The sequence below is a fragment of the Bos javanicus genome, chromosome 12 (genome assembly GCF_032452875.1).
Source record: "Bos javanicus breed banteng chromosome 12, ARS-OSU_banteng_1.0, whole genome shotgun sequence".
Lineage (NCBI taxonomy): Eukaryota > Metazoa > Chordata > Mammalia > Artiodactyla > Bovidae > Bos > Bos javanicus.
This window is the reverse complement of record NC_083879.1, coordinates 21,494,309-21,520,683: the sequence shown is the minus strand read 5'-3', so window position 1 is coordinate 21,520,683 and position 26,375 is coordinate 21,494,309. Positions and strand designations below refer to the sequence as shown.

Genomic DNA, 26,375 nt, shown 5'->3' with positions numbered 1-26,375 from the left:
GAAATAGTGGTGGTGGTTTATTCGCTAAGTTGTGTCTGACTCTTGCAACCCCATGGACTGTAGCCTGCCAGGTTCCTCTCCATCCATGGGATTCTCCAGGCAAGAATACTGGAGTGGGCTGCCATTTCAGTAGGTAATAAAGAATTCACAACTGAGAGACTATGTGAGGGGTGGGAGACTATGTGAACTGGGAGACTATAAAGGTGCCATACTGGGAAAAGAAAGTAATAAAACCACTTCTTTCAATCATATTTAGATACAGATAGATTTTGTATCTATTAAATCTATATCATATTTAAGATACAACTAGATTACTATACAAAGAATATGTTAATATGGTTTATTATGCACAACTAGAAATGTGAATCACCAGTGCTGTGGGTTCAAAACAGCATGTTTGGACCACTGAAAAGCAACATCATATAGGAATTAAAAGTCACTCCGTTTCCCCACACAGACAGTAGCTGACATACTGCTTTGTCATTCTTCGTATCAGGTATTCAGAAACAAACGTTTAATACTGCGCTAGGAACACTGAGAGAGAACCTACTAACATATGCACATTATAGTTTCAGTGATATGTTTGTGATAAATGAAAATCATTTTGAAGAAATGAGTTTAAATAATATTTTGTGAAATTTCAGAATCCTTTCTTCCTTTACTATATCCTCTACTTTTGCTCTGTCCATTTTCTCTTTAGTCCCATGGTTTTCCTTGGGTAGATGGGTAGGCTGAGTGGGCAATGGTCATGGATGTTATCTCAAAGAAGAGCTATAAGGGAAGAAAAAGCACTGAGCTTTTTGCATCCAAGTGGTAATCCTGATTTTGTCGTTAACCAGCTCTGGGATGCGGATGGAACTGAAGTTCTTCACCTTGCTCCTGTCTGTAAATTTGAAAATAAGAGAAACGAGACTAGAGAATTTGTAGGGCTCCTTCCAGCTCCAGTTCCAGCACAAGGCCACTCTGGTACGTCACCATCCCTGGGCTCTGTTTTGGTGCTTTTTGGTCTGATGACAGAAGACGGCCAGCAGACAACACATCAACGATGTAACTGGGAGGAGATAATGAAGCTGGCTGGTTCCGTGAATGGACAAGAGGCGACTGGAAACGAAAAGTTTACCTCCTTCACATGCCTCTAAGACAAAGATGTGTCAGACTGTGAAGGAGGTCAATTCACTGAACCAGAAGGAACTGACTGTGTGTGGGGCAAATGCTGAAAGTTGTAGCTCTCAATAACCATATCTGCACACACACATATTCATTTTTCCATGCTAGTTATCAGTTATTCAGGATAGAAGTCCTGTTAAATTATACTGATTCCTAGTTACTGGCTTAGTAACAAGAATTTACCTAGGGTCATAATGCACTGATAAAGATAGGAGTACAGAAGACATTTACCACATATTGTTACCTTTAATTCAAGTAACTTTGTAATTTTTAAAGTACTTTCACATACCTTCTGTGTTTTGTGTTTTCATTACAATTATGAAAGGCAGGAGGACAGCCAATACATCTCCAGGTTACAGGGAAAGAAGCTGAGACTCAGAAAAATTAGGAAGCAGCTTTTGCGGCAAAAGGTCAGATGTTTGTAGATGATGAAGCTGAGGTCAGGTCCAGCTACTCTCCCTGCTAGTCCAGTACTCTATGCAAACTGCCACCTCGTCACCTTACAATGCATGATGCTGATTACAGAGACTGTGGGGATGGCTCCCCATCTTACATCATCACCATCTGAAAAACAACTTATTGAGATGTTCTGACTCAGACCTCTTAAATGACTTTAAAAAGCTGACTTCTAGCCTCTGGGATGTGAAAATGGTAAGGGATAATGAGAGGGCTGTAAAAACACACTGACAGCACTAAAGAGAAAATTATTTTCACAAGTACCTAGTGATGGAAAGGGTTACTTACACGCCCAGGCACAGCCACAGAGCAACCACAGTCAGCGTGTCTTTTGACTATCTGCTTTTAGAACATGATTAAGCCTGCTGAAAATTTTTGTTCTTTTAAGAGGATCATTAGAGGTATTCAAAAGTTTATCCACAATATTGTTTGAATTTAAATGTACCAGAACTTTTTTATGTTCCCAACATATCAGAACAATTCTAAAGTACTAATCAATTATTAGTCATCCATTGTTTTTTTCAACATTTCTGTTTTTTCTAAAGGGAAATCTTCTTTCCCGGTTTCTAAAGTAACCTGACAAATAGAATTTTTAAAATAATGGATTATACCAAAATTAAAACTGTTTATTTTCTTTCAGAATTTGAGCCCAAACCCTAATCTAAAATTTTTACATTTAAACTATATAAGGTTACCTTTCCCATTTAGGTAACTTTGCCTTTTTCCATTGAAATAAATACCTTGGCTATATGTACATACTGCTGAGGGCCTTGCTTATGGATAAGCAAGGGCCTTGCATAAGGATCAATTCAGTTCAGTTACTCAGTTGTGTCCGACTCTTTGTGACCCCATGGACTGCAGCACGCCAGGCCTCCCTGTCCATCACCAGCTCCCAGAGTTTACTCAAACTCATGTTCATTGAGTCGGTGATGTCATCCAACCATCTCATCCTCTGTCGTCCCCTTCTCCTCCTGCCCTCAATCTTTCCCAGCATCAGGGTCTTTTCAAAAGAGTCAGGATAAGACTAACCTTATCACAACAAGGAATGAGTTTAGAAAAGTATTAACATATGAAAGTATCTAACCATTTTATACAAAACATCTTTAATTTGTACAGGTGTGGCATTTTTGGAATAATCGTTCCACAGACGATAGGAATGCCACTTCAAACTCCTGATCGGAGAATCTGCTTACGGATGCACGGGCACTGTTTCTGATTTGGAGCCTCTGTTCTGCAGACATGGAAAGAATATGGGCCATAGTCTCAGCATAGCCCTCTTCACTTTCAGCCAGGAACCCAGTCCTCTCGCCGTGGTGAGGAACAACGATGTCAAGCTTCGGGCCCCCCGAATTGTGTGCGAGGACAATCATGCCAGCTGCCATACACTCAACAATTCCTGAGGAACAGAAATCAAGTCTTTTAAGTCTCTGAATGTGCTCATAATAACAAGGACGAGCAGAATCCTTTACAATTTCAAGACTCGAGCAATTTAATTAAATGTCTGTGTCTTTCCAAATTTACTCATTTAACTTCTCTGGTGCAAAATAAAATCTAAGTTTTTCAGTTTTCAAGGCTTCACAATAATGCTGCTTTGTTCTTTATTAAAACCGACAAGTAGACACAGGAATTGTCTAAAAAAAAAAACTACTGCAGATAATAAAACAAAGAAGACTGGAGAACGTTATTAGCAAGATGGTAGATAATAGATATTAAAAGATAAAAGGGGTTAAAAAAAGATTAAAAAAACCCCCCAGTATGTTAAGAGTTCAAATTACAGCACTAGGAGAAAAAAAGGAAAAAAGTAAGCCATCTTAGTGACACATTCTAAGTAAGGCTGGGGTTTATGTTACTGCTTGGATTTCTGGCAAATTTGAGAGAACTGTGCGCCCAAAAGCAGCACTGAACTACATCAAAGTTTTGGTTAGTCTCTGCCAATGACATAGCTGAGGACATAAACCTGGCCTGCCTTTCTTACCCGTTTCTAGAGAGAACTAAGCCCTTCAGCAAATGATTGAGGTGATTGCTTTCTTACTTCAAAGGAGGGTACAGAGCTGCTATCATCCCAGCCACATGGGAGAGAAATGGAACCACCATAACTCTCTTCAACACTGGTGAATCTCTACAGAACAGAATCTTCTGCTAATGATTTGATCTGAACTCTCATTTGAAAAATATGAATTACACCATTCTCTGTTCAAAGCTGGGTACCATTCCTCTGTACTTAGACAAAGTCTTAGAGACTTTGACCTAATCAGTTTTACTCTCTCCAGAAACTTCCACTGCTCCCTCTCTACTGGCCCTCCCTATCAGCACTTAAGCTAGTTCAAACTCGTAAAAGCACAGTCCCCTGTGAGCAAGTGCACACACACCCACCCCTCTCTCCAGGTCACACGTCCTCCCCTGGCACTCTCTCTCCTTCCGTCTCTGTTTTGCAGACAGCTTGGGGCCAGCGTGGTCTGAGCTCACCAGCTCTGCCGGCTTGCCAGCACTCAGGGCTCCCTCACCGCCCCCTGGCCTCTGCCCACTGCTGCACTGACACCGCTCTCACCCATGGTGAAGCCCACCATGTCTTCATCTCGCCCAGCATCTCAGCAGCACTGAACCCTTCGCTGTTCTCCTTCTCCCCTCAACCCTCTCCTCCTGTGGTTTCTGCCTGGCTTTCCCCTCCTTCTCCTTCGCTGGCCGCTCTTCTGCCAACTTGTGACCTGTCGCTGTAACACTACGGGCAGCCTCTCACTCTCCAGACTCTCCTATGCCATCCCGGCCACAGCCACAGGGCTGCGGTCACTCACTGGACAGCTCCTCACTCTGCGTTCCCAGGTCAGGCCCCTGTCCTTCCCTCAGACTCACATAGGCTACAGCTGCCGGACACACACTCACACGCCCCACAGCCAACTCCCACTCCACGCGCTCGAAACTCAGCGCCTCACGGGCCTCTGCTCTCAGCTGCCTCTCTGGGTGAAAGTCTCCACCCATCACACGGCTGTCCAAACCCAACACCTGAGGCCATTCCAATGATAGCATCAAAGAATAAAAGAACCAAAAGAATAAAAGAACCATCAGAATCAACAAAAGAATCCAAAGTGACTGGGAGAGCCCACCTGGGGACAGGGGTTCTCGGCTCCTGGAGCACAACAGGATCACCTGAGGGGCTTTACCAAATCTCCACCTGCGCCCACCCAGGGATCCTGATGTGGGCCCTGGGTGGGGGGCTAGGATGAGGTCCAGGGATCTGAACCAGCACACAGATGGGGTGAAGTGTGGAGAGAAATGCGGGAGTTAAGAGCAGGCGCTGTCTGGATTAGAATCTGCCCTCTTCTTTTACTGTGGGACTGGGCAAGTTCTAAACCCTCTCTGTGCCATTGATAAGATGGAAATAACCATAATACCTATCCAGTAAAGTTCTAGAGAGGATTAAATCTGATAATACTTGTAAAGACCTTGAAAGTAACCACCATAGAGTGAGTGGTCAAAAAATATTATCATTGGTTAAATGTTTTGTGTTAGTCTCTCAGTCACGTGACTCTTTGTGACCCCCATGGACTGTAGCCCACAAGGCTCCTCAGTCCAAGGAATTCTCCAGGCAAGAATACTGGAGTGGGTTGCCATGCCCTTCTCCAGGAGATCTTTCTGACCCAGGGATCAAACCCAGGTCTCCCGCACTGTGGGCAGATTCTTTAACATCTGAGCCACCAGGGAATATGTTTTACAGGGTCTCAAATGAGGAAAACAAACTTGGTGGACTCCGGGAAGAGACTGAGGACTGGATGAAATCAGAGTACTATTATTTTTTCAAAACCACCGAAAATGTGTTATCTCATCACACCATCACAAATTGTTTAGAGCACAAACTCACCAATCCCAAAATGCTCGTTCCACATAGTATGCAGACCAACTGTTGCTTCAGACAAGTAATTCTTTAACTCATCAAACGGAATGTTTATTTTAAATTCCACATCTTCTTGAACTCCGAGGTCCTCAGCAAGCCTTCTCAGTTGGTTTACCCTGAGTTCATCATCTTGGTTACGACAACCTCCAATGAGCACAAGTTTAAGTGGAGGAAGAGATTCACTCTCCTTCTTATTCAACAACTTAGCAAAGGCTCTGATCTGCAAAGGATGGTTCTTTTCAGGCCTGAACTGGCCAATCGAAACCAGTAAGTGTTCTGAGGTTGCCTTCTCTTCATGTAAGGGAAGATCCAAGAATGTTTGCACATCACAAGGTGGATAAACAATATTAGTGCAGTTCCCAACCTTCCACAGTGACAGAATATGGTTCAGTGTCCAAGAAGAATTGACCATGACGATGTCACTGCAAGAACCAACAAGCCCATACATAAAAGCAAATAAATAGTAGTAGATGAGCTTTACTTTGCTGAGAAAAGGATTCCTGGTAATGAAGGCTGCGTTGTTAAATCCCACATTCTGATTCTTCACGACGGAGAGCATGTCAGTGCTGATGGTGGGGTAATGAACATAGCTTCCAACTCGGCAACCACCTAGATACTTAAACAGAGGAAGTGTGAAAGCGTAGCCCATTGAATCAATGTAAACATCGGGAACACACTGCATCAGAGCTTCCCAGCCCAGGAAAATGGATCCCAGACTTTGGCCCAGCAGTGTGAAATGAGGATAGAGTGAATCTTCCACAAGGTAGCGCTTCCTTAAGAAAACAAACTTCACTGGGCGAGTTAACCTGATGTTAAATCTTCTGAACGCGCCTTCCAGTATCTGTTGGCCACTGACGTCAGCATCGCCAGTGTAAACAACATAAAGTGCTTCTGGATACCTAAAATAAGGTAAGAATTTCAGTCGTTTAGGTGCAAACAAGCAAAGCATTGTAGATCATCATTTTTCTCATGATTGTAAAGACTCTTATTTTCAGACTAAAAAAAATGTTTTCCACTGATTTTATGACTCCACTCTACCTGGGTCTTTCACTGCCCTATAATTAAAACATTAGTCTTCCAAAGGAAACTTCTAGTTCTTTGCTATTCCCTCTACTAAGAGTTTTGCATATAGCAGACATCAACAAAATAGCTGATTTATGAATGAGGCATTTTCATTCTTAAGAAATGTTCAAAAATGTTATTTTGACAACTTTCTCAGTATTAAAATGGTGATTTAGCCTGTGCTCAGTCACGTTCAACTCTTTGCGACCTCAAGGACTATAGCCTGCCAGGCTCCCCGTCCATGAAATTTTCCAAGCAAGAATACTGGAGTAGGTTGCCATTTCCTTCTCCAGGGGATCTTCCTGAACCAGGAATAGAACCCACATCTCCTGCATTGTCAAGAGGATTCTTTACCACTGAGCCGGTAATGAAATATTAATAAAATATTCATAAACAAGAGTTAACATTCACGAAAGGTAGTTAACATTCACTAAAAGCATCTTTGAGGAGGGCATGGCAACCCACTGCAGTATTCTTGCCTAGAGAATCCCCACTGATAGAAGAGCCTACAGTCCATGAGGCTGCAAAGTCAGACAGGACTGAGCAACTGAGCACTGCACAGCACAAAGGTATCTTTAGATAGGATCATAAACGCTAAAGCATTACTCAGGGATTTTTTTTTTTTTGGTCTCATCATTTCTTTATTTTTAACTTTTTATTTTGTACTTGGGTACAGCTAATTAACAATGCTGTGACAGTTCCAAGTGAACAGTGAAGGGACTCAGCCATACAAACACATATATCCATTCTCCCCCAAACTCTGCTCCCATCCAGGCCGCCATGTAACATTTACTCAGGGTTTTAATCTGAGAAATGCACAAAGGTTTTAAAAGCTGGGCCTTGAGCCTGCATCACAATTATATATAATGAAAATACAGAAAAATACCTTCTTGTGATTTTAACACTTTGGCCACACTCTGGTTGTGTTTACAATTATTCTGAGTCATACAGAGAATGGGGAGACTGAATGAAAATCCAGTGTCCTGGATCTCGTGTCAAGTCAGGAAAGATTTGTAGGAATTAACCAAGGAGAAACAGGTTGTTTCAGGAAAAAAAGGAACACTAGATGAAAAGGCAAGGAATCTTATAAAGGTATGTGCCCCGAGTTCAGTAGGCTGGAGCAAAGTATATGTGAGGGGGCTGGGGAGGGATGAGAGACAAAAAGTGGCAAGAGAAAGATGAAAAAGTATCTTCCATGTCGTACTCATTATTTGGACTTGTTTGTGTGTTAGTGAGTTGGAGGAGTAATAGGGGTCGCTGGGGAGTACGCGTACAAATCTCATGACACTGGACCACTGCTCTCATGAGTTCAGTAATCCAGAGACAAGGCTAATGCACACTGTCCTGAGAAGGAAAGAAGAGCATGGGCCAGAGCAGGGAAGGCTTCAAGGAGGTGGGAATTAATACAGGATTTAAGAAAATTATCTGCATTTAGGGAGTTATGGGAGATGGCAGAGGACACACAGAAATGGTGGCAAGAAGCCAAGATGGGGCTTAGCATTTGAGAAACAGAGAGCTGAGGGCATTACTCATGAGGACTTTGAAACTGAATGAAGGGCGTGTGCCAGGAAGTAGGGTCACCATGGAGAGATAACAGTCTTCCTTGTACGATGAAACAATAATGGAACCTGTGTTTTGCTATGTTTTTTCTTGTGGGACTGGAGTGGGGACAAGGAAGCCTAAAAAATTAAAAGATGTGTAAAACCAAATTCTTTCTATTAAATAACATGGTACCTTACTTAAGACTATCCAACTGGTAATGATATGAAAATCAGAATAGATGCTTTCATAGAGAATATTTGCTGTGTATCACAATTGACTAAAAGTATTCAGATTTAAAGTATTAAACACTTCATAGTATTTGGTCAATTTCTCTTTATTATTCAATCTCCTCCACATACTCTCCCAAGGTGACCAGTTATCCCCACTAAATTACGCCATAAAAGTGCAGACACTTTGTTTCTTTATCGTATCAATGGTAAAGATAAAATTCAATGGGATATTAAAAAAAGATTTATGTATTCATTTATTTTTGGTTCCGCTGGGTCTTAGTTGCTGCACACGGGCTTCCTCTAGTTGTGGCTAGTTGGGGGGGGGCTATTCTTCCTTGTGGTGAGTGGGCTTCTTATAGCAGCGGCTTCTCTTGTTGGAGAACACAGGCTGTAGGCACGTGGGCTTCAGTACTTGCGGCGTGGGGGCTCTACAGCACTGGCTCAGTAAGTTGTGGCACACAGGGCTTAGTTGCTCCACAGCATGTGAGAACTTCCCAGACCATGGGTTGAACCTGTGACCCCTGCACTGGCAGGCAGATTCTCAACCTCTAGACCACCTTCAATAGGATCTTTAAGATAGGTCGGCATATGAAAGAAGTGTTTCCTTGCTAAAGAACAATTTAAAAAAGGAATCCCTGGCTAGGAATGAGGTACTAGAAAAGAACACATTCTGGGTAATGAATTTTTAAAAATAATAATTTTTTAAAAACCAGTAATAATATACCAAATTAGCTAAGGAAGATGCATACCTACTTTTTCTGTAGAGCCCTTAAGGCACACCATAACACTCTTTCTCCTCCTCCGCCAGCATTGCAGTATGGATGGAAAAATGCAATCACCGTTTGATTTTTCCCAGTTTTGCTAGATGACACTGAGTTTTTCTTTCTCTGTAGCAGCAGTCGGATTCCCCAAAGGATAATAAGTAAACACACACACAAAGTTCCACATACAAATAGCCCGGGGAAGAGTAATGAATAAAAAAACCTGAAACGAGAGGGGAATGGTGAAAATGGATATCATGTCATTAAAAAATGGTCCTGATGAACCTATTTGCAGGGCAGCAATAGAGACAAAGACATACAGAACAGACTTGTGGACATAGCACAGGAAGGAGAGGGTGGGACAAATTGAGACAACAGTGAAACATATACTGGAGACGGAAATGGCAACCCACTCCAGTGTTCTTGCCTGGAGAATCCCAGGGATGGGGGAGCCTGGTGGGCTGCCGTCTATGGGGTTGCACAGAGTCGGACATGACTGATGCGACTTAGCAGCAGCAGCAGCAGTGAAACATATATGTTACCTATGTAAAATAGACAGCCAGTGGGAATTTGCTGTATGATCCAGGGAGCTCAACCTGGTGCTCTGTGACAACCTAGGAGGTGCGATGGGGTGGGAAGTAGAAGGGAGGTTCAAGCGGAAGAGGACATATGTATATGGATGGCTGATTCATGTATGGCAGAAACCAATACAACATTGTAAAGCAACTATCCTTCAATTAAAAATAAATAAATCAAGAAATAATAGGAAAAAATGAGAGGCTACAAATTGAAGTCTAGTTTCACATAACTGTTTTATATATTAATAGCAAAGTTTTATAGCTTGTGAGTCTAACAAAATACTCAGCTATTAAAATTCTAATGCTACAGAATATCTAATGTCAAAGGTGCAAGTCCCCTTTAATTCCACAGAGTGCTGGCAAGTCAATGTACTTTTTTTTTTAATTAGCAGTAAAAATCAATGTTGATCCACCTTTCTCCTAATTATTAAAGGATTAAAATAAATTTAATTATTAACCTAAACAAGATATGACTGGGAATGGCATCTGACTCCAAGATGACAACATGTAATCCAAAGAAATATGTCTTCCAAATGGTGAATATTCCACAGTTCAAAGTTTGGTGAGATACTAAATCATTTTTCTTCTCTCACTTCACCTCAAGTAGAACAATTTTTGAGGGAAGAGGAAATTTAGATGTCTCCAATTCTATTCTTTGGAAGGAATGATGTTAAAGCTGAAACTCCAGTACTTTGGCCACCTCATGCGAAGAGTTGCCTCATTGGAAAAGACTCTGATGCTGGGAGGGATTGGGGGCAGGAGGAAAAGGGGACGACAGAGGATGAGATGGCTGGATGGCATCACTGACTCGATGGACGTTGAGTCTGAGTGAACTCCGGGAGTTGGTGAAGGACAGGGAGGCCTGGCGTGCTGCGATTCATGGGGTCGCAAAGAGTTGGACACGACTGAGCAACTGAACTGAACTGAACTGAATTCTATTCTCAGTGATATGTCTGATCTGTTTACACGACCCTGAAACCACTGCTTCCCTACATGTTTCTGAACCTGTTACTTTTTTTTTTTTCTTAGCTGCCATGCAGCTTGGGGGATCCCTGAACACTTCCAGAAAGTGGAAGTGCGGAGTCCTAACCACTGGACTGCCATGAAGTCCCAGTCACTTGTTTTCTTTGAAGCAAGAGTCAATTCCTTCATTTTCCAGAAAATACCTACTAAATACTGAGTCAAAGGAATCATGGTTTGTCTGTCAGTTGTTCTTCCAAATAAGAACTGTGTCCTCTAAAAAGAATGTCTACATCTAAAAAGAATGTCAACGTAGACAGTCATACAGGAGGTTAGCCTTAAGACAACTATTTTACTCTGGTATGGAGAAGTGCTTTATGTGTTCAATCCATTTTGTCATATAGAATATTAGAAAGATATGTACTCAAGGGTTTAGATTTAACAAAATTAATAATTTTTACTGCTTCATCAAGGACATTTTAAAGAAAAACTGGCTTTATCAAGTGCATGGAGATGAAAAACACAATGACTAGTAGTACAGTTTGAGAACACTGCCTTGATTTGTGCTAAGTAGTGGTTTTATCCACCAAGACTTTTGCACTATCAGTGCAAATGTCAACAAAACAAAAACTGTGTCCTCTAAACATTATATCTTAACATTATATGAAAATAATTTTTACCTAGAGGAGTCGCTCAAAGGGTCTTAGGAACTCTCAGGTGCCTACAAACCACAATGAACCACAATTTAAGAATCACTGCTGGGAAGAATGGACAAAAGTTTGACAAAAGTGGTAAGACTGGCCACTTAACGTTTGGAATATCAGTTCATGAAAGCAATGTTATCTTAAATAGTTAGCTTTCCTTTCCCAGGACAAGACAAGAAGCTGTTTAATTTAAAATGTTGCTGACTCACAGAATACAAAGATTTCCATGACATTTTCTTCAAATGATTTAAGTGGGAAAATAAATGTGATAGGATTTTCAAACCGAACTATTCAACTTACAATCAGAAAAAAATCATATTAATCACTAAAGTTAACCCAGTTCTTATGTTTTCAATCTGTTAGTTTCAAAGATACACATACAGGTTCTATTAAGAAATTTATCAAACATCCTACCGTATTTGTACATCAAAACTACCCACTTAGAATTTGCTTAAATATAACTAAAATGTGTCATTAAATATTTATTCATATTTAAGCACAAGACTTTAAAAAGGTAAGTGTAAAGGGCAAACTAAGACAACAGAAGATCCGGTTTCTTTACCAAAAAGAGCATGATAGAATGGAGAATGAATTCGTGGCTCAATCATAAAGGAAAATGAGGAACGAATATGAATAATTTATGACGGACTAATTGGAGCGAACACAAAAGAAAGGAAAAGCTAAAGCAAAGAGGGAAAGCGAGCTCTCAGAGAGCAGTGAGGCAGTGAAAGTAAACGCGGTAAACCGGGTCTTCAACTCAACCTCGTGTATCCACCAAGACCCCAAAGGGAATGCACACTGGCCTTGAGACAATAGCTTAAATTCATGACAAGGAAAGCCCCTGCCCGCACACATGAGTCGCACTGGGCAGACACGTAGCACTTCAGTACCGAAAACGCCTGCGAGCCTACACCACCCGCTCCTCACCTCAATAACTCACACAAGCACCAACCCCTTTCAGCAGTCGCCATCTTCCGCCGACCCTCGAACTCAGGAAGCGTTTCGTCGTTCCTCTTCTCTATTGGCTCCTGAGGAACCTTGCGGCATTCCCCCCGCCCACACGGGGCCGACTGTGCACCTCAATTGGTTGCCGGTAGTAGCTTCCCACGGCCCTCCAGCCAACAGAATCTCCAGGGGAGTGGACAAGTTTTCCGCGTGGCGTCCTGGGTCCCGGCCCCCTCGTGGGTGGAGCCGTAGGGGGAATTGGGCATGGGGAGGGCGTGGCCTGTGTTGGACAGTCGGTGCACCCGCCCTCGGCCCCCTCCCCCACCGAAGCCCCCGCTCAGGCGCCTCGGCCCCTATTCTAGAGCCCCGCCGCCGGTCGGAAACCAATGGGAGGCTCTTGCGCGTCTGGGATCGATTTTCCAGGTGCGGAGTTCACAACCGCAGCAGCTGCAGCGTTTCTGATCCGCGGCGCCCTGGAGTCAGGCGCGGAGCCCCAGAGGGAGCTGCGCAGAGCGGACCGGACGGTGACCCCCGCCACGCCGCACCTTCCAGGCCGGCAGTGGGCGAGCCTGGGGATCTGCATCTCCGGCCCGGGTCTACGCGGCTTGCCCTGGCTCCTTCTCTCCCTTGGCACACGCCCAAGGCTGAAGACAGACCGAGGCCAGAGCGCACCGGTCAGGAGGTAGCGGAGATCGGTGAGGGGGGACGGGCTCGCCCCGCCTGGGTTCAGCTCGGCGGAGTACACTCGGGCACCGACAGACAGGCCCGTCTCCGGGTGTGGGTGAGGGTCTCCGGCCCACCCTCCCCTCAGGCTCTCATCCCTGCGCCCCCCAGGGCCAGGGGCAGAGTGGCGCGCAAGTTTGAATTAGCCGGTGGGGGTCGAGCTGCAGATTGCTCCTCTGAAATGCAGGTGCCGGATTGGGTTAGAACCGAACCACGAGGATGCCACCCACGGCGCGCTCCTCCTCTCCCTGGGTTTTAACACCGCGCTTCTCGTCCCCTGACCAGGTGACCTTGGGCTCCGGGCTGAATCACAGAAGAAATTAGTTCCTCCGCGAGATGAAGCCAGAGGAGGAGAGACCGATTACAGATCGCGAAAAGGCCAGCCGGAGAGTGAGTTACTTTCCCGGGGTGCTGTGTGCGCACACCTGCCTGGAGGACCTTCGGCGCTCACCTACCATCCTTGCTGCGCTCGGCGCGTGGTGTGCGCGGGGGAGGCTCCTCGGCGCGTGGTTTGTTAGAGAACACCCTTTAGAAAGGGCGTGCTATTAACTGGTTTTCAGTAACAGTTTAAAACCCAACACTTTTCTGTTCGTCGGATGTTGAGGAGTTTGATGCTGGAGAGGTAAAGTGAGAGTTGACTTGTTTTGTAAGATCCCTAATTGCCCAGTTCGAGTAAATTAGCTGTCCTGAAAAGTTCTTCAAGAATTGGTGCATCGACCCCTTCATGGTCGTCCTGTGGTGGTGTTTTGTTGTTATTGTTTGTTTTTGAAGAACTATTTTGAGTTCATTAAAATTATGCAAGTAATTTAGTGTAGTCTCTTAAAAACAGGACACAAATATTTAGCACGAAAAGCAAATCTATTTTCCAGTGTTTTTCTGCTCATGTTCATAGGTCTTCATTCATTCAGCAAATACTTACTGAAAACTTAACATTTCTCAGGCACAGTTTTGGAAAAGGAAATGCAGTGGTGTTCACATATCTGTTATGTTAATGCATATCTATATCTCCAGAGAAATCTTTAGGTTCTTGTGTATGTGGTTTTAGAATATTTGTTAGTATTAATCTCTTAGTTGTGTCCAGTTCTTTGCGACCCCATGGACTGACTGTAGACTGCCAGGCTCCTCTGTCCATGGAATTTTCCAGGAGAGAATACTGGAGTAGGTGGCCATTCCCTTCTCCAGGGGGTCTTCCCCACCCGTGGATCTGAACCTGGGTCTCAGGCATTGCAGGAGGATTCTTCACCATCTGAGCCACCAGGGAAGGTTTTACCTAAAGGAGATCATATAGTGTGTGTGTGTGTGTGTGTGTGTGTGTGTGTGGGTCTCAGGCATTGCAGGAGGATTCTTCACCATCTGAGCCACCAGGGAAGGTTTTACCTAAAGGAGATCATATAGTGTGTGTGTGTGTGTGTGTGTGTGTGTGTGTGTGTGTTTTACCTAAAGGAGATCATGTAGTATGTGTGTGTGTGTGTGTGTGTGTTCCAGTTTCACAGTATATTTTGGAGATTGTTTCATGTTAGTACATAAGTGTCCATGTAACTTAGTTTTGAGAGAGTCATTTCCTAGGCAGGTTGATAAGGAGCCTAGGGGTCCCCAAGGAGAAGGGGGTCTGGAATTCTCAAGGAGGAAGAAAGGACAATATCCTGCCTGAGGACAGTCTCTGAATTAAACCTGGCTAATTCTGTTATCTTAAAATGTAAATTATGGGAGTAGGTCTGGTGAGGTCTTTATAACCTCCAGACATTCTTTGGATTCATTGGAGAGTATATAACTTCATTGCTAACACTAGCAAGGGGGTACTCTTTCTGCCCCCTTATGATGCCTATGTCAGAAGCTTTCTCTATCTCCTTTATACTTTAATAAAACTTTATTATACAAAAGCTCTGAGCAATCAAGCCTCGTCTCTGGCCCTGGATTGAATTCTCATCCGGGGGCCAAGGATCCCAGTGTCTTCGTGTGATTCAATAGCAACCTTTCAGTTTCACCTCTGCGCAGTATGGATGCTCCATAGTGTATTTCTTCTTTTCCCATGGGTAGACATTCTGATTGCTTCTATTTTTTCTCTCTCACAAATCATGCTGTAGTGGACATTGTTGTAGGTGATTTTTCATGCTGACCTTTGAGTATTTCTCTAGGATAGATACCTGTGCTTAGTCACTTCAGTCGTTTCCAACTCTCTACAACCCTATGGACTGTAGCCCCACACTAGGCTCCCTTGTCCAAGAGATTCTCTAGGCAGGAATACTGGAGTGGGTTGCCATTTCCTCCTCCAGGGGATCTTCCTGACCCAGGGATTGAACTCAAGTCTCCTGCATCTCCTGCATTGCAGGCAGATTCTTTACTGTTGAGCCACCGGGGAAGCCCAGGATAGACGCCTAGGCCAGGGTTGCTGATCTGAAGAGTAGACTGTGCCTTTCCTACAGATGGCTGAAATTCATTAGACAGCATTATTGCACTCCCTTTTGGGGTGAAATTCATCTAGGCCCTGGTTGTGTAGAAAGGAAGGAAAAATGCACTATGGATGGGCAGAGAGAGGCTGCTCAATAGTTTATTCTTACTGGGATGACTCTGCATTTAATGGAGGATCAGGGAGAGCACCTGTGGGGGAGGGCCAACTTGTAGAGAAGAAGAGACTTAAAACTCTTAGGGTGCCCTCACCGCTCTGTCCAGTAAAAAAAAATCCTTATCTTTCCAGGTCAAGCTCGAGACCTGCCTCTTCTTGAAACTCTGTAACTGTCTCTGTTCATGTCACGCCTCACCCTCTTCTGGATTCCACTGATAATGCTGCCAGCCAACATTATTGAGCTTCCTATGTGCTGAGCATTGTGTTGAAGCACTTTCTATTCCTCTGTGTACACGCTCATTTAATCCTCACAAAACCTTGTGATGTAGGTATTTTCTCATCTTCACCATTTATTTGACAGTTTGTTTCAGTACAAGCATACCTTAGAGATACTGTGGCTTCGGTTCCAGACCACCACAGTAAAGCAAACAGGCTTTGTTTGGTTTCCCAGTACGTATAAAAGTTATGTTTATACCATGCTGTCATCTGTAAAGAAGGCTGAACGCCGAAGAATTGATGCTTTTGAACTGTGGTGTTGGAGAAGACTCTTGAGAATTCCTTGGACTGCAAGGAGATCAAACCAATCCATCCTAAAGAAAATCAGTGCTGAATATTCTTTGGAAGAACTGATGCTGAAGCACCAATCCTTTGGCCACCTGATGCAAAGAGCTGACTCATTGGAAAAACCCTGATGCTGGGAAAGATTGAAGGCAGGAGGAAATGGGGATAGCAGAGAATGTGATGGTTGGATGGCATCACTGACTCAATGGACATGAGTTTGAGCAAGCTCTGGGAGATGGTGAGGGACAGGGAGGCCTGGCGTGCTGCCATTCATGGGGTCACAAAGAGTCGGACACGACTGAGCTACTGAACAACAACAAAGTGTACAATAACATTATGTTTAAAAAAATGTTCACATCCTAATTTAAAAATAACTTGATTGCTAAAAAATGCTAACCATCATCTGAACCTTCAATGAGTCATAACCTTTTTGCCAGTGGAGGGTCTTGCCAGTACCAGCTGAGAATTGTCACTCGCCACATGATTCTACAAGTATGAAATCACCGGCCCCTGCAACCATTGCCCTTCAGCACACTCTGCAAAGAGTTCAGGGCAGAGATCAGGAATGAGGTACTCTGTGCTCTCAGAAAACTAGCAGAACAGGCCTTCAGATAGTTAGATACTTTCAGGAGATTTTATGAGCCCAGTTTCTTGGATCTTCTCATACCTAGGAAAACACTCAAATCATTAGTGGAGACCTCTGCTCCATGTGACTGGCAGCAAGCAACCGTCTCAAAAGATGTATGCTTAACTGCATATATCCCCCTTCCCTAAAATCATATATATATGCTGACTCCCCCCACTGTGCAGCAGTTCCTCAGAGCTATCTCATTGTAGGCCCACATGAAACTTAACTCACAACTCTCAGTCTGAGCTTTTTTTTTTTTTGGTCAATACCTCATCGTTAATGGATGCTGACCCATCAGGGTGGTGTTTGCTGAAGGTTGAGGGTGGCTGTGGCAATTTCTTAAAATAAGACAACAGTGAAGTTTGCCATACTGATTGACTCTTCCTTTATGAACGATTTCTCTGTTTGATAGCATTTTACCCACAGGAGAACTTCTTTCAAAACTGGAGTCAGTCCTCTCAAACCCTGCCACGACTTGATCAACTAATTTGATAAAGCTTATGTAACGTTCTAAATCCTTTTTTGTCATTTCAGCAGGTCTTCACAGCATCTATACTGGGAGTAGATTACATCTATGAGCAAACCACAGTCTTTGTTCATCCATAGAAGCAGCTGCTCTTCCATGAAAGTTTATCATAAGATTGCAGCAATTTAGTCACTTCTTCAGGCTCCCCTTTAATTCTCCTTCGCTTGTTTTTCCCTGCTAGCTCACCTGGTAAAGAATCCGCCTGCAATGCAGGAGACCCTGGTCCGATTCCTGGGTCAGGAAGATCCGCTGGAGAAGGGATAGGCTACCCACTCCAGTATTCTCGGGCTTCCCTTGTGGCTCAGCTGGTAAAGAATCCACCTGCAATTCGGGAGACCTGGGTTCAATCCCTGTGTTGGGAGGATTCCCTAGAGAAGGGAAAGGCTACACACTCCAGTCTTCTGGCCTGGAGAATTCCATGGCTGTATAGTCCATGGGGTCGCAAAGAGTCAGACACTACTGAGCGACAGGTTCAATCCCTGTGTTGGGAAGATTCCCTAGAGAAGGGAAAGGCTACACACTCCAGTCTTCTGGCCTGGACAATTCCATGGCTGTATAGTCCATGGGGTCTCAAAGAGTCGGACATGACTGAGCAACTTTCACTCACTCACTCACGCTTGCTTTTCCACCACATCTGCAGTTACTTTCCTCATTAAAGTCTTGAACCCCTCAAAGTCATCCTTGAGGGTTGAAATCAATTTCTTCCAAATTCCTGATAACACTGGTATGTTGACCTGTTCCCATGAGTCGTGTGTGTGTGTGTAGTTGCTCAGTCGTGTCTGACTGTTTGTGACCCCATGGACTGTAGCTCACCAGGCTCCTCTGCCCATTGAATTCTCCAGGCAAGAATACTGGAATGGGTTGCCATTTCCTTCTCCAGGGGATTGAACCCAGTCTCCCCACATTGTAGGCAGATTCTTTGTTGTCTGAACCACCAGGGAAACCCATGAGTCATGAATGTTCCTAAGAAGAGTAAACAAATAATGTTATTCTGATGCTGAGAAGTGTGGTGAAGTACATGAATCTTGGGAGAGGCATTAGGATGACATGGAAGTGGAGGGCCTCGTTTAAGCAGGTGATCGGGGAGTTCTTCCTGGAGGAGATGGCATTTGCGCGGAGACCCAAGTGATTCAGATTTGGGGGAAAGTGTTCTAGGTTGAAGAACCAGGGGGTGTCAAGCTTCTAAGTTAGGAGTGACCTGAATTGTCTGAGGAGCGATAAGAAAGCCAGAGTGGCTGGAGCAGAGGGAGGTGGGGGAAAAGGTAGAACACGAGGTCAGTGTTCATCATCTTTACAGAGAGAAGTTAGGTAGCTTTCTGGAAGTCCTGCAGCTGGTAAGGGGCAGATCTGGGATTGAGTCCCAGCTTGGCCTTTCTTGCTTTCTCAGATACGTATTTTCTTCCAAACTTACTTGGCAATTGGTCATATACCAATTGCCTTTGATCAAACTTTTCTTTGCAATATAGTTTTGAACAGAGCTTTCCTTTGCAACTCTGCGCTTCTTGAAAGTAGATACCAGGTTAGAACCATTTAAAAACTACTCTGTGGAGAAGGAAATGGCAACCCACTCCAGTATTCTTGCCTGAAGGATCCCATGTACAGAGGAGCCTGGCAGGATACAGTCTGTGGGGTCACAAGAGACAGATACGACTTGGTGACTAACCCACCACCACCTTAAGTGGGCTTCCCTGGTGGCTCAGACTGCAAAGAATCTGCCTGCAATGTGGGAGACCCAGGTTCGATCCCTGGGTCAGGAAGATCCCCTGGCGAAGGGAATGGCTACCCACTCCAGTATTCTTGCCTGGAGAATTCCATGAACAGAGGAGCCTTGAGGGCTATAGTCCATGGGGTTGCAAAGAATCAGACACGACTGAGTGACTAACACACATAAAATGCCTACTAATCAGAGATACAATTCACCAGCCAAGAGTTTAGAGCCGGTTACCACTGCCTTAAGGAGCTCCCCTGACTCATTAGAGAATGAAGTGTCTAAATGACATTCCAGTGCCTGTAGAAGACAAATGTTTGTGTAAAAGAGTTGATATAGTTTATAAAGTTTGTAATAATTTATATGGTTTATAATATATCACTTCTGTACTCACTGAGTGTCAGGTGCTGTGCTGAGCTCTTTATGTGATTAATAGCTTTTTATTCCCCTATCAACCCTGTGGGATAAGACTACATTTAACTGATGAGAAAGTGAGCCCAGAGAGGCATGGTCCTTTGTTGATCATCACACTGCCAGGGAGTGACAGAAATGAGACCAATCCCAGGTCTGGCTGTGGCCAAAGTCCACAGTGTAACTAACAAGTTCTGCTTGTCATTTTTAAGAAAGGGGCCAAGGAATCCCTTGAGGAAATATGGACAGGAAAATGCCAAAATTTTAGGCTAATTGTGCTTTTACAATACTTTCTGTATAAATCTTGAAAATGAAGTAATTCTAGAGCAGGAAGGACTTTGATAACATCTAAGCCCCAGCCCCCTCCTTTTATTGATGAGGGCCCGAGACTCAAGAACTCTCGCAAAGTCACAGAGATACAAAGCCAGAACCACTGCCAACTGAAGTTTTGTTCCAGAACTCCATGGCACTTTTTGGTAGCAGTGCAACCCAAGTCATATAGCAATTTGGATTATAAGTGAAAACATCTATATCTAATTCCAAACTATAAATTTTGTTATCTGTGTGGAGCTCAATAAACCTTCCTTTGCTGAAATTATCCTTTTGGACTGTATTACGATAGCTTAAAGGTCATTTATTCATGCTTGCTGAAACATTTTCAATGACTGGATGAAAATATTTATGTTTACACCGTTTCCTGATTTTTAATGTATCCTTTGGGTTAAAAAAAATTCACTTGTCATCCTGTTTGTCTTTAAAGATACTGTTTTATTGAAGGGAAAAAAAGAGATGTACTTCTTAAAAGCCAAAAAAAAAAAAAAAAACTACTCTGCACAGCATATAGTAGGTGCACCACAGTGGCTCTTGAAGAAAGAATTAGACCATGATCCCCTCCTCTCGTCTTCTCTTCAGAGGCCTCCCCGTGGGGCGGCAGTGACCCTTCCTGAATAGGAGGTGGCCGGTGACCTGGCCATTGGCCTTCAGTCCACGAACACTGGAGCACCTTCTGTTCACTTGTGGGGGCCGAGCAGAGGGATGCAGAGATGAACAGAGGTCCGCCCCATGCTCTTGGAGCCGGCGGTCATAGGTGCTGGAGCAGAGTTGTCCTTACAGGGTAGGTCGCACAGACAAGGGTGACCGGCCTCTCCTGGGAGGGGGGGTGCAGAAAGCACTCCAGAGGCAGTGGTGAGGTCCTGGAGAAGGAGTGGGCGTTGGCCGGACTCACAGTGGACTGGAAGGAAGGATGTTGCCGGTGGAGACTAGCATGTACAAAGGCCCAAGGACAGGACTGGAAGGATGCATTTGGGAGGCTGTGAGTGGCTTGGAAAGTGATTATGGAAGGCCCGGTTTTTCAGATCAGGAGTTTGGACTTTACGCCCAAGATTGGAGAGTTTGAGCATAGGACAACAGTCTTGAGACACTCAAGGGAGTGGAGCTGTTGGAACCTCGCTAGAGGCCTTGGACAATGACCTGCACCATCCAGACTGCAGGTGGCTGAAGAGCCTAAAGAGGAACTGGGAGACGGCTGTTTTGTCCCTTTTTTTGTGGAGTCTACACTCCTGAGGGTCCTAATGTCAGAGGCTGGTGGTTATCTTGACAGCCCCAACACAGAGCACATTTGGTACTGTAGTAACTGGGGAATACATTACAGGGGTGTGAGGGTGCTGGCTTTATAAATGTGTTTTTATCTGACATGCATTCTCTTCTCCATTGCAAGCATGGGGATGGGTCAGTGACATGAGCACTGTTCACTGATAGCATAGCACAGATAGCGAGGACATATCCGAGATCAAGTATGTGCAGTGTTATTTCTATCTGTAGAGTTGGAATCACTGCCAAGTGGGAATTCTGGAATGTTTGTGACTTTTTTTTTCTTAATTAGGTTAAAGGAGAAAATCTGAGCAGATCAAAGGTTGATGAGATAAAAGTAGAGGGCAGAGCAGAGAGTGACTCTTATTGTGATGTAACTAACCCTGCAAATAAGAGTTTTAAAACACCAGTAATTGTGAAATCCATGGTGCTTGAATCTTGTAGCAGCTTTGTTGAAAGCCCGGTTCCTCCCCAAACTAAAAGCCACCCCCAGCATCGGGCATTAGAAACATTTAAAATTCATTGGGAAATTGCTATTATAAAAGTAATTTACCTCTGTAACAAAAATCTGGAAAATAAACACCAAAAGGGGCAACTTACTTCTTTTCCTGCCACTCTCAGGATTGTTAAAAAAAAAAAAATTCAACTGAGTAAAGATCTAATTGGTGGGGAATTCCCTGGTGTTCCAGTGGTTAAGATTCTGGGCTTCTAGTACAGAGGGCCCGGGTTCCATCCCTTGTCAGGGAACTAGACCCCACATGCTGCAAACAGGAGTTCACGTGCTGCACCCAAAACTCGGTGCAGCCGAACAAATAAATTAATTACAAAAAAGATCTAATCGGCTTTATTTAATTATTCACGAATCAGTCAGCCTCCTATCTTCACAGAAAGAAAGGGGCTCCAAGGAGCTGTACAAAGTGGAGGATGTATAGGCATAGGAGAGACAGGGCAAGTTATTCTAGCAAAGAGACGATTGTTTCAGGTCAGGTCGCCTTCCTATTGGGGAAAGCAGGGGTCTGTCAGGCAGATTACTCGACTAGTGCTGCCCAGCTGGTTGCAGACGTGACTGGTTGAAGGTCATGCTGTTCCCGGAAGAGACTGAAGGTGCAGTTAGGTTACATATTATGTCTTGTTTGCTGATGTGGGGTTGAGTGTAGGTGACTCCCTAAGGGGTGTGTTGTTTCTTTTTTAACAGGATGACTGTCATAAGTCTGTTCGTAAACTTCCTTTGTTTGCTTTTGTTGCACTAGCTGTTGGTTTTTAGAATTAAAACATACCTTCTTGCAATTCGAAGAGAATTGGCATTTAACATCTTTGTCGTATTTTATCCCAATGTCTTCTTCATTTTTTTCCCCTCTAAACCCAGTGGTGCCAACATTATAGATATACTTTTTAAAAACTATTTTAAAAGCTATCTATCAATGGGTTTGTTGTTGTTATTATTACCATTATCGAGTCTCTGGCCTCTCTTTCTCTGTCCCAACAGACTCTTGGTTTCATTTGAATAATTCTTTCACTGGCATGCTGGACTTTTTTGTCCCTCCATCCTGTTGCTCCAGCATCAGCATACAAACCGCCCTCTTTTCTCCTCACCGGAGCCACAGAATTGCCACGGAAATTCAGGCAACCGCGTGGCCGTTGCCCCTGACAATTTGTTTCTAATCTCGGTGGTGCCTGCAAATGCCTTCGTCTCATTAGTCAACCTGTGAGTCAGTCTTTCAAGCCTTCGCCACCGGCAGCAAGCCCTCTGCTTAGTCTCTGTCTTCCCTTCTCAACAAATGGCCTCACTTCTTACCTGGAGAAAATGGGCACCACCGCGTGTGATTTTCTTCAACTTCCTGCCTGTCTCTCTGCACCTTCTCTCCACATTTTGTGTAGCTCTCCATTCCGTTTTCACTGCCCATCCCTCGTCTCAGGAAGCCCGCCTTCCTTTCAAGGTCCTCCCATCTCCCTTCCTCTCTGCTGGTTCTGGAGCCATTGCCCATCCCTCGTCTCAGGAAGCCCGCCTTCCTTTCAAGGTCCTCCCGTCTCCCTTCCTCTCTGCTGGTTCTGGAGCCTTTGTTGGCCTGATCGGGTCTTGCTTTGTCTTCTCTTCGCCTCTAGTCTTTCCCTCTCTCTGCAGGCTTTTCTCCTTCAGCCTTATAAAGCCGTCCATCTGCCTTCACCCTGAAGTCTCCTGGCCTCGTGTCTCCCACTGGCTGTTGTACTACTTCTGTCTCTCCTCTTCTCAGCCTTTGAGGGAGAATCCTCTGTACTTGCTTGTCTCCACGCCTCCACTCACTTTAACACTTTCCCTTTGTTATTATTAGTTTATTGAATATAAAAGACGTTGATATATAAACGTGCACACATACGTAGATAGTTATAAAGCATAATAAACCAGAGAACACCTGACCCAAGAACAGGAGAATTATCAATGTCATGGCTTCTTGGCATTGAGGGAACTCAGCTGTATCCTCCTTGTCTTCTTGTGTCACCCGGAGAAATACCCACTACAGAGGTAACTACCAGCCTCAATTTTGTGCTTGTTGTAACCCAACTTTTTGGGGGTGTGTGTGTGTGTGTCTTATCACATATATGAATGCCTGAATTATATATTATTTAGTTTTTTGGTTGTTTCTGAGCTTTGTGAAAATGATATTAAAGAGTGCTTAGTTTTCTGGGGCTAGCTTGTCTCAGAGGAACACTGTGTTTCTAAGATCCACAGCGGTGCAGTGTGCTGTTGGGAAGGTAGCACATTTTATCCATTCTCCTTGAAAGACTTGGTGAGCTTTGTAGGTTTCTGCAGTCTGTCGACTTCTGTTGCCTCATCACGCTCCCAAAATCTTTTTTGTTTGGGCTTCCATGAATGTCAAAGGCATATCCTCTCTAATTCTTATTTTAATGGTCTCTCTACTACATTAAAAAAAAAAGCTTGATTGAGATATGATTCACATACCATGAAAATCCCAGGTATGTGCAAACATCTTCACAATCAATTTGGGGACATTTTCATCACCTGAGAAAGAAATCCTACCCACGCTAGCTATCACCCCCCTACTCCCCCACAATCTTCCCAAGACCCCTGTGCCTGAGCAACCTCTACTCTACTTTCTGTCTCTATAGATTTTCCTATTGTGAACATTTTGTATAGATGGAGTCTTTGTCTTCTTCCTGATCTTAGGGGGAAAGCTTTCAGCCTTTCACCATGAAATAGGATGTTAGCTGTGGGTTTTTCACGCTCTTTATCAGGTTGAGGAAATTCCCTCCACCTCCTAATTTCTTGAGTGTTTTTATATGAAAAGATTTTGGATTTGGTCAGATGTTTTCTCAGTGTCTATTGAGGTAACCATGTGTCTTTTACTTTTTATTCTGTTGATATGATGTATTGTTGTTTGGTCACTAAGTCGTGTCTGACTCTGCAACCCCATGGACTGTAGCCTGCCAGGCTCCTTGGTCCATGGAACTTCCTAGGCAAGAATACTGGAGTGGGTTGCCATTTCCTGCTCCAAATGGTGTATTACATTAATTCATTTTTGGATGTTAAGCCAAACTTGGATTCCTGGGACAAATCCTACTTGGTCATGGCATGTAGCCCTTTTTTACGTGTCGCTGGATTTGGTTACCTAATGTTTCGTACAGGAATTTTGTGTCCATATTCATGAAAGATACTAGATTGTTTTTCTCGTTTCTCTTGTTTTCTCGTCATGTCTTTTCTGGTTTTGATATCAGGGTAATACTGGTCTCAGAATGAGTTGAGAAGTGCTCCCTTCTTACAAATGTTTGATAGAATTCAATGTTGAAGCTGTCTGAGCTTGAGCTTTCTTTTGGAGGAAATTTTTTGTTATTACTAATTGAGTATCTTGTTATAGGTCGGTTCAGAGTATCTATTTCTTGAGTCAGTTTTGGTAGTTTGTGTATTCTAAGGAATTTGTCCGTTTGATTTAAGGTGTCTAATTTGTTGGTATATAGTTAGTTGTTCTTGGTGAAAAAGCTGGCTTGAAACTCAGTATTAAAAAAACTAAGATCATGGCATCCGGTCTCATCACTCCATGGCAAATACAAGGGGAAAAAGTAGAAGCAGTGACAGATTTTCATTTCTTGGGCTCCAAAATCACTGTGGATGGTGACCACAGCCATGAAATTAAAAGATGCTTGCTTCTTGGAAGGAAAGCTATGACAAACCTAGACAGTGTATTGAAAAGTAGAGACAGCACTTTGCCGACGATATAGTCAATGGTTTTTCCAGTAGTCATGTATGGATGTGAGAGTTGAACCACAAAGAAGGCTGAGTGCCAAAGAATTGATGCTTTTGAACTGTGGTGTTGGAGAAGACTCTTGAGCATCCCTTGGACTGCAAGGAGATCCAACCAGTCATTGGAAGGACTGATGCTGAAGCTCCCATCCTTTGGCCACCTGATGCAAAGAGCTGACTCATTTGAAAAGACCCTGATGCTGGGAAAGATTGAGGGCAAAAGAAGGGGACAACAGAGAGATGGTTACATAGCATCACTGACTCAATGGACATGAGTTTGAGCAAACTCTGGGAGATAGTGAAGGACAGAGGAGCCTCACGTGCCACAGTCCATGGGACTGCAAAGAGTTGAACACGACTTAGTGATTGAACAACAAAAAGTTGTTTCTTGGTGTTCCTTTAAAATCTTTATTTCTGTAAGATAAGTAATAATCATCTTTCGTTTCTAATTCTAATAATTTTCGTCTTCTGCCTTTTTTTCACAGATCATTCTAGCTAAAGGTTTGTCAATTTTGTTGGTCTTTTCAAAGAGTCAGCTTTTGGTTTTGACAGTTTCCTCTATTTCTCTATTCTGTCTTTTGCTATTCCACTCTAATCTTTTTTATTTTCTTTTGAGTGTGTTGAATTGTGTTCTCTAATAGATATGTTGAAGTCTTGAGTCCTGGTACCTGTGAATGTGATATTACGTGGAAATAGGATCTTCTGCAGATCTAATCAGTTAAATTAAAATGAGGTGCTACTGCATTATGTGTGTGTGTGCTTAGTCACTCAGTCGTGTCTGACTCTTTATGACTCTTATAGACTGTAGCCCTCCAGGTTCCTCTATCCATGGGATTCTCCAGGCAAAACTACTGCAGTGGGTTTCCATTTCCTTTTCCAGGATATCTTCCCAACCTGGGATCGAACCCATGTCTCCTGCATTGCAGGCAGATTCTTTACCATCTGAGCCACCAGGGAGGCCCCCTTACTGCATTATAATGGGCCCTGAGTCCAGTCACTGATGTTGGTATAAGGACACCATGTGAACACACAGAGAAGAGGAGGCCATGTGGTTACAGAGACAGATTGGAGGGATGCTTCCATAAACCAAGAAATGCTAAAGCTTGCCAGCATCCACCAGGAGGTAGGAGAGGGATG

General features: G+C 43.8%; 2 protein-coding genes across 4 annotated transcripts in view; one reads left to right on the top strand and one right to left on the bottom strand.

Moving 5' to 3' along the window:
• Positions 1-326: 326 nt before the first annotated feature.
• On the bottom strand, positions 327-12,420 carry ALG11 (ALG11 alpha-1,2-mannosyltransferase). The gene is made up of 4 exons (XM_061434696.1): positions 12,277-12,420; positions 9,100-9,330; positions 5,480-6,411; positions 327-3,019 (listed from the first exon to the last, which is right to left on the bottom strand). Exons 1-4 carry the CDS (start codon positions 12,318-12,320, stop codon positions 2,727-2,729), a joined length of 1,500 nt encoding a protein of 499 aa, XP_061290680.1. The 5' UTR covers positions 12,321-12,420; the 3' UTR covers positions 327-2,726.
• A 166-nt stretch (positions 12,421-12,586) lies between these two features.
• The window catches only part of ATP7B (ATPase copper transporting beta), a 74,543-nt gene continuing 60,754 nt past the window's right edge, over positions 12,587-26,375 (top strand). The window contains exons 1-2 of one of the 3 annotated variants that reach the window (XM_061434691.1): positions 12,587-12,717; positions 13,303-13,407. In XM_061434691.1, coding sequence (XP_061290675.1) covers positions 13,354-13,407 — 54 coding nt within the window. In that variant the 5' untranslated portion in view covers positions 12,587-12,717; positions 13,303-13,353. Of the gene's footprint in view, positions 12,990-13,302; positions 13,408-26,375 lie in introns of all 3 variants that reach the window. The other 2 variants (XM_061434689.1, XM_061434690.1) reach the window with 2 other exon arrangements.

Coding starts and splice junctions, on each gene's coding strand:
- ALG11 (XM_061434696.1), bottom strand. CDS start 12,320: ATGGCGACTGCTGAAAGGGGTTGGTGCTTGTGTGAGTTATTGAG. Junction 9,331..12,276: donor TGCTTGTGTGAGTTATTGAG/GTGAGGAGCGGG, acceptor CTCTCGTTTCAG/GTTTTTTTATTCATTACTCT. Junction 3,020..5,479: donor GAACGAGCATTTTGGGATTG/GTGAGTTTGTGC, acceptor TCTGTTCCTCAG/GAATTGTTGAGTGTATGGCA.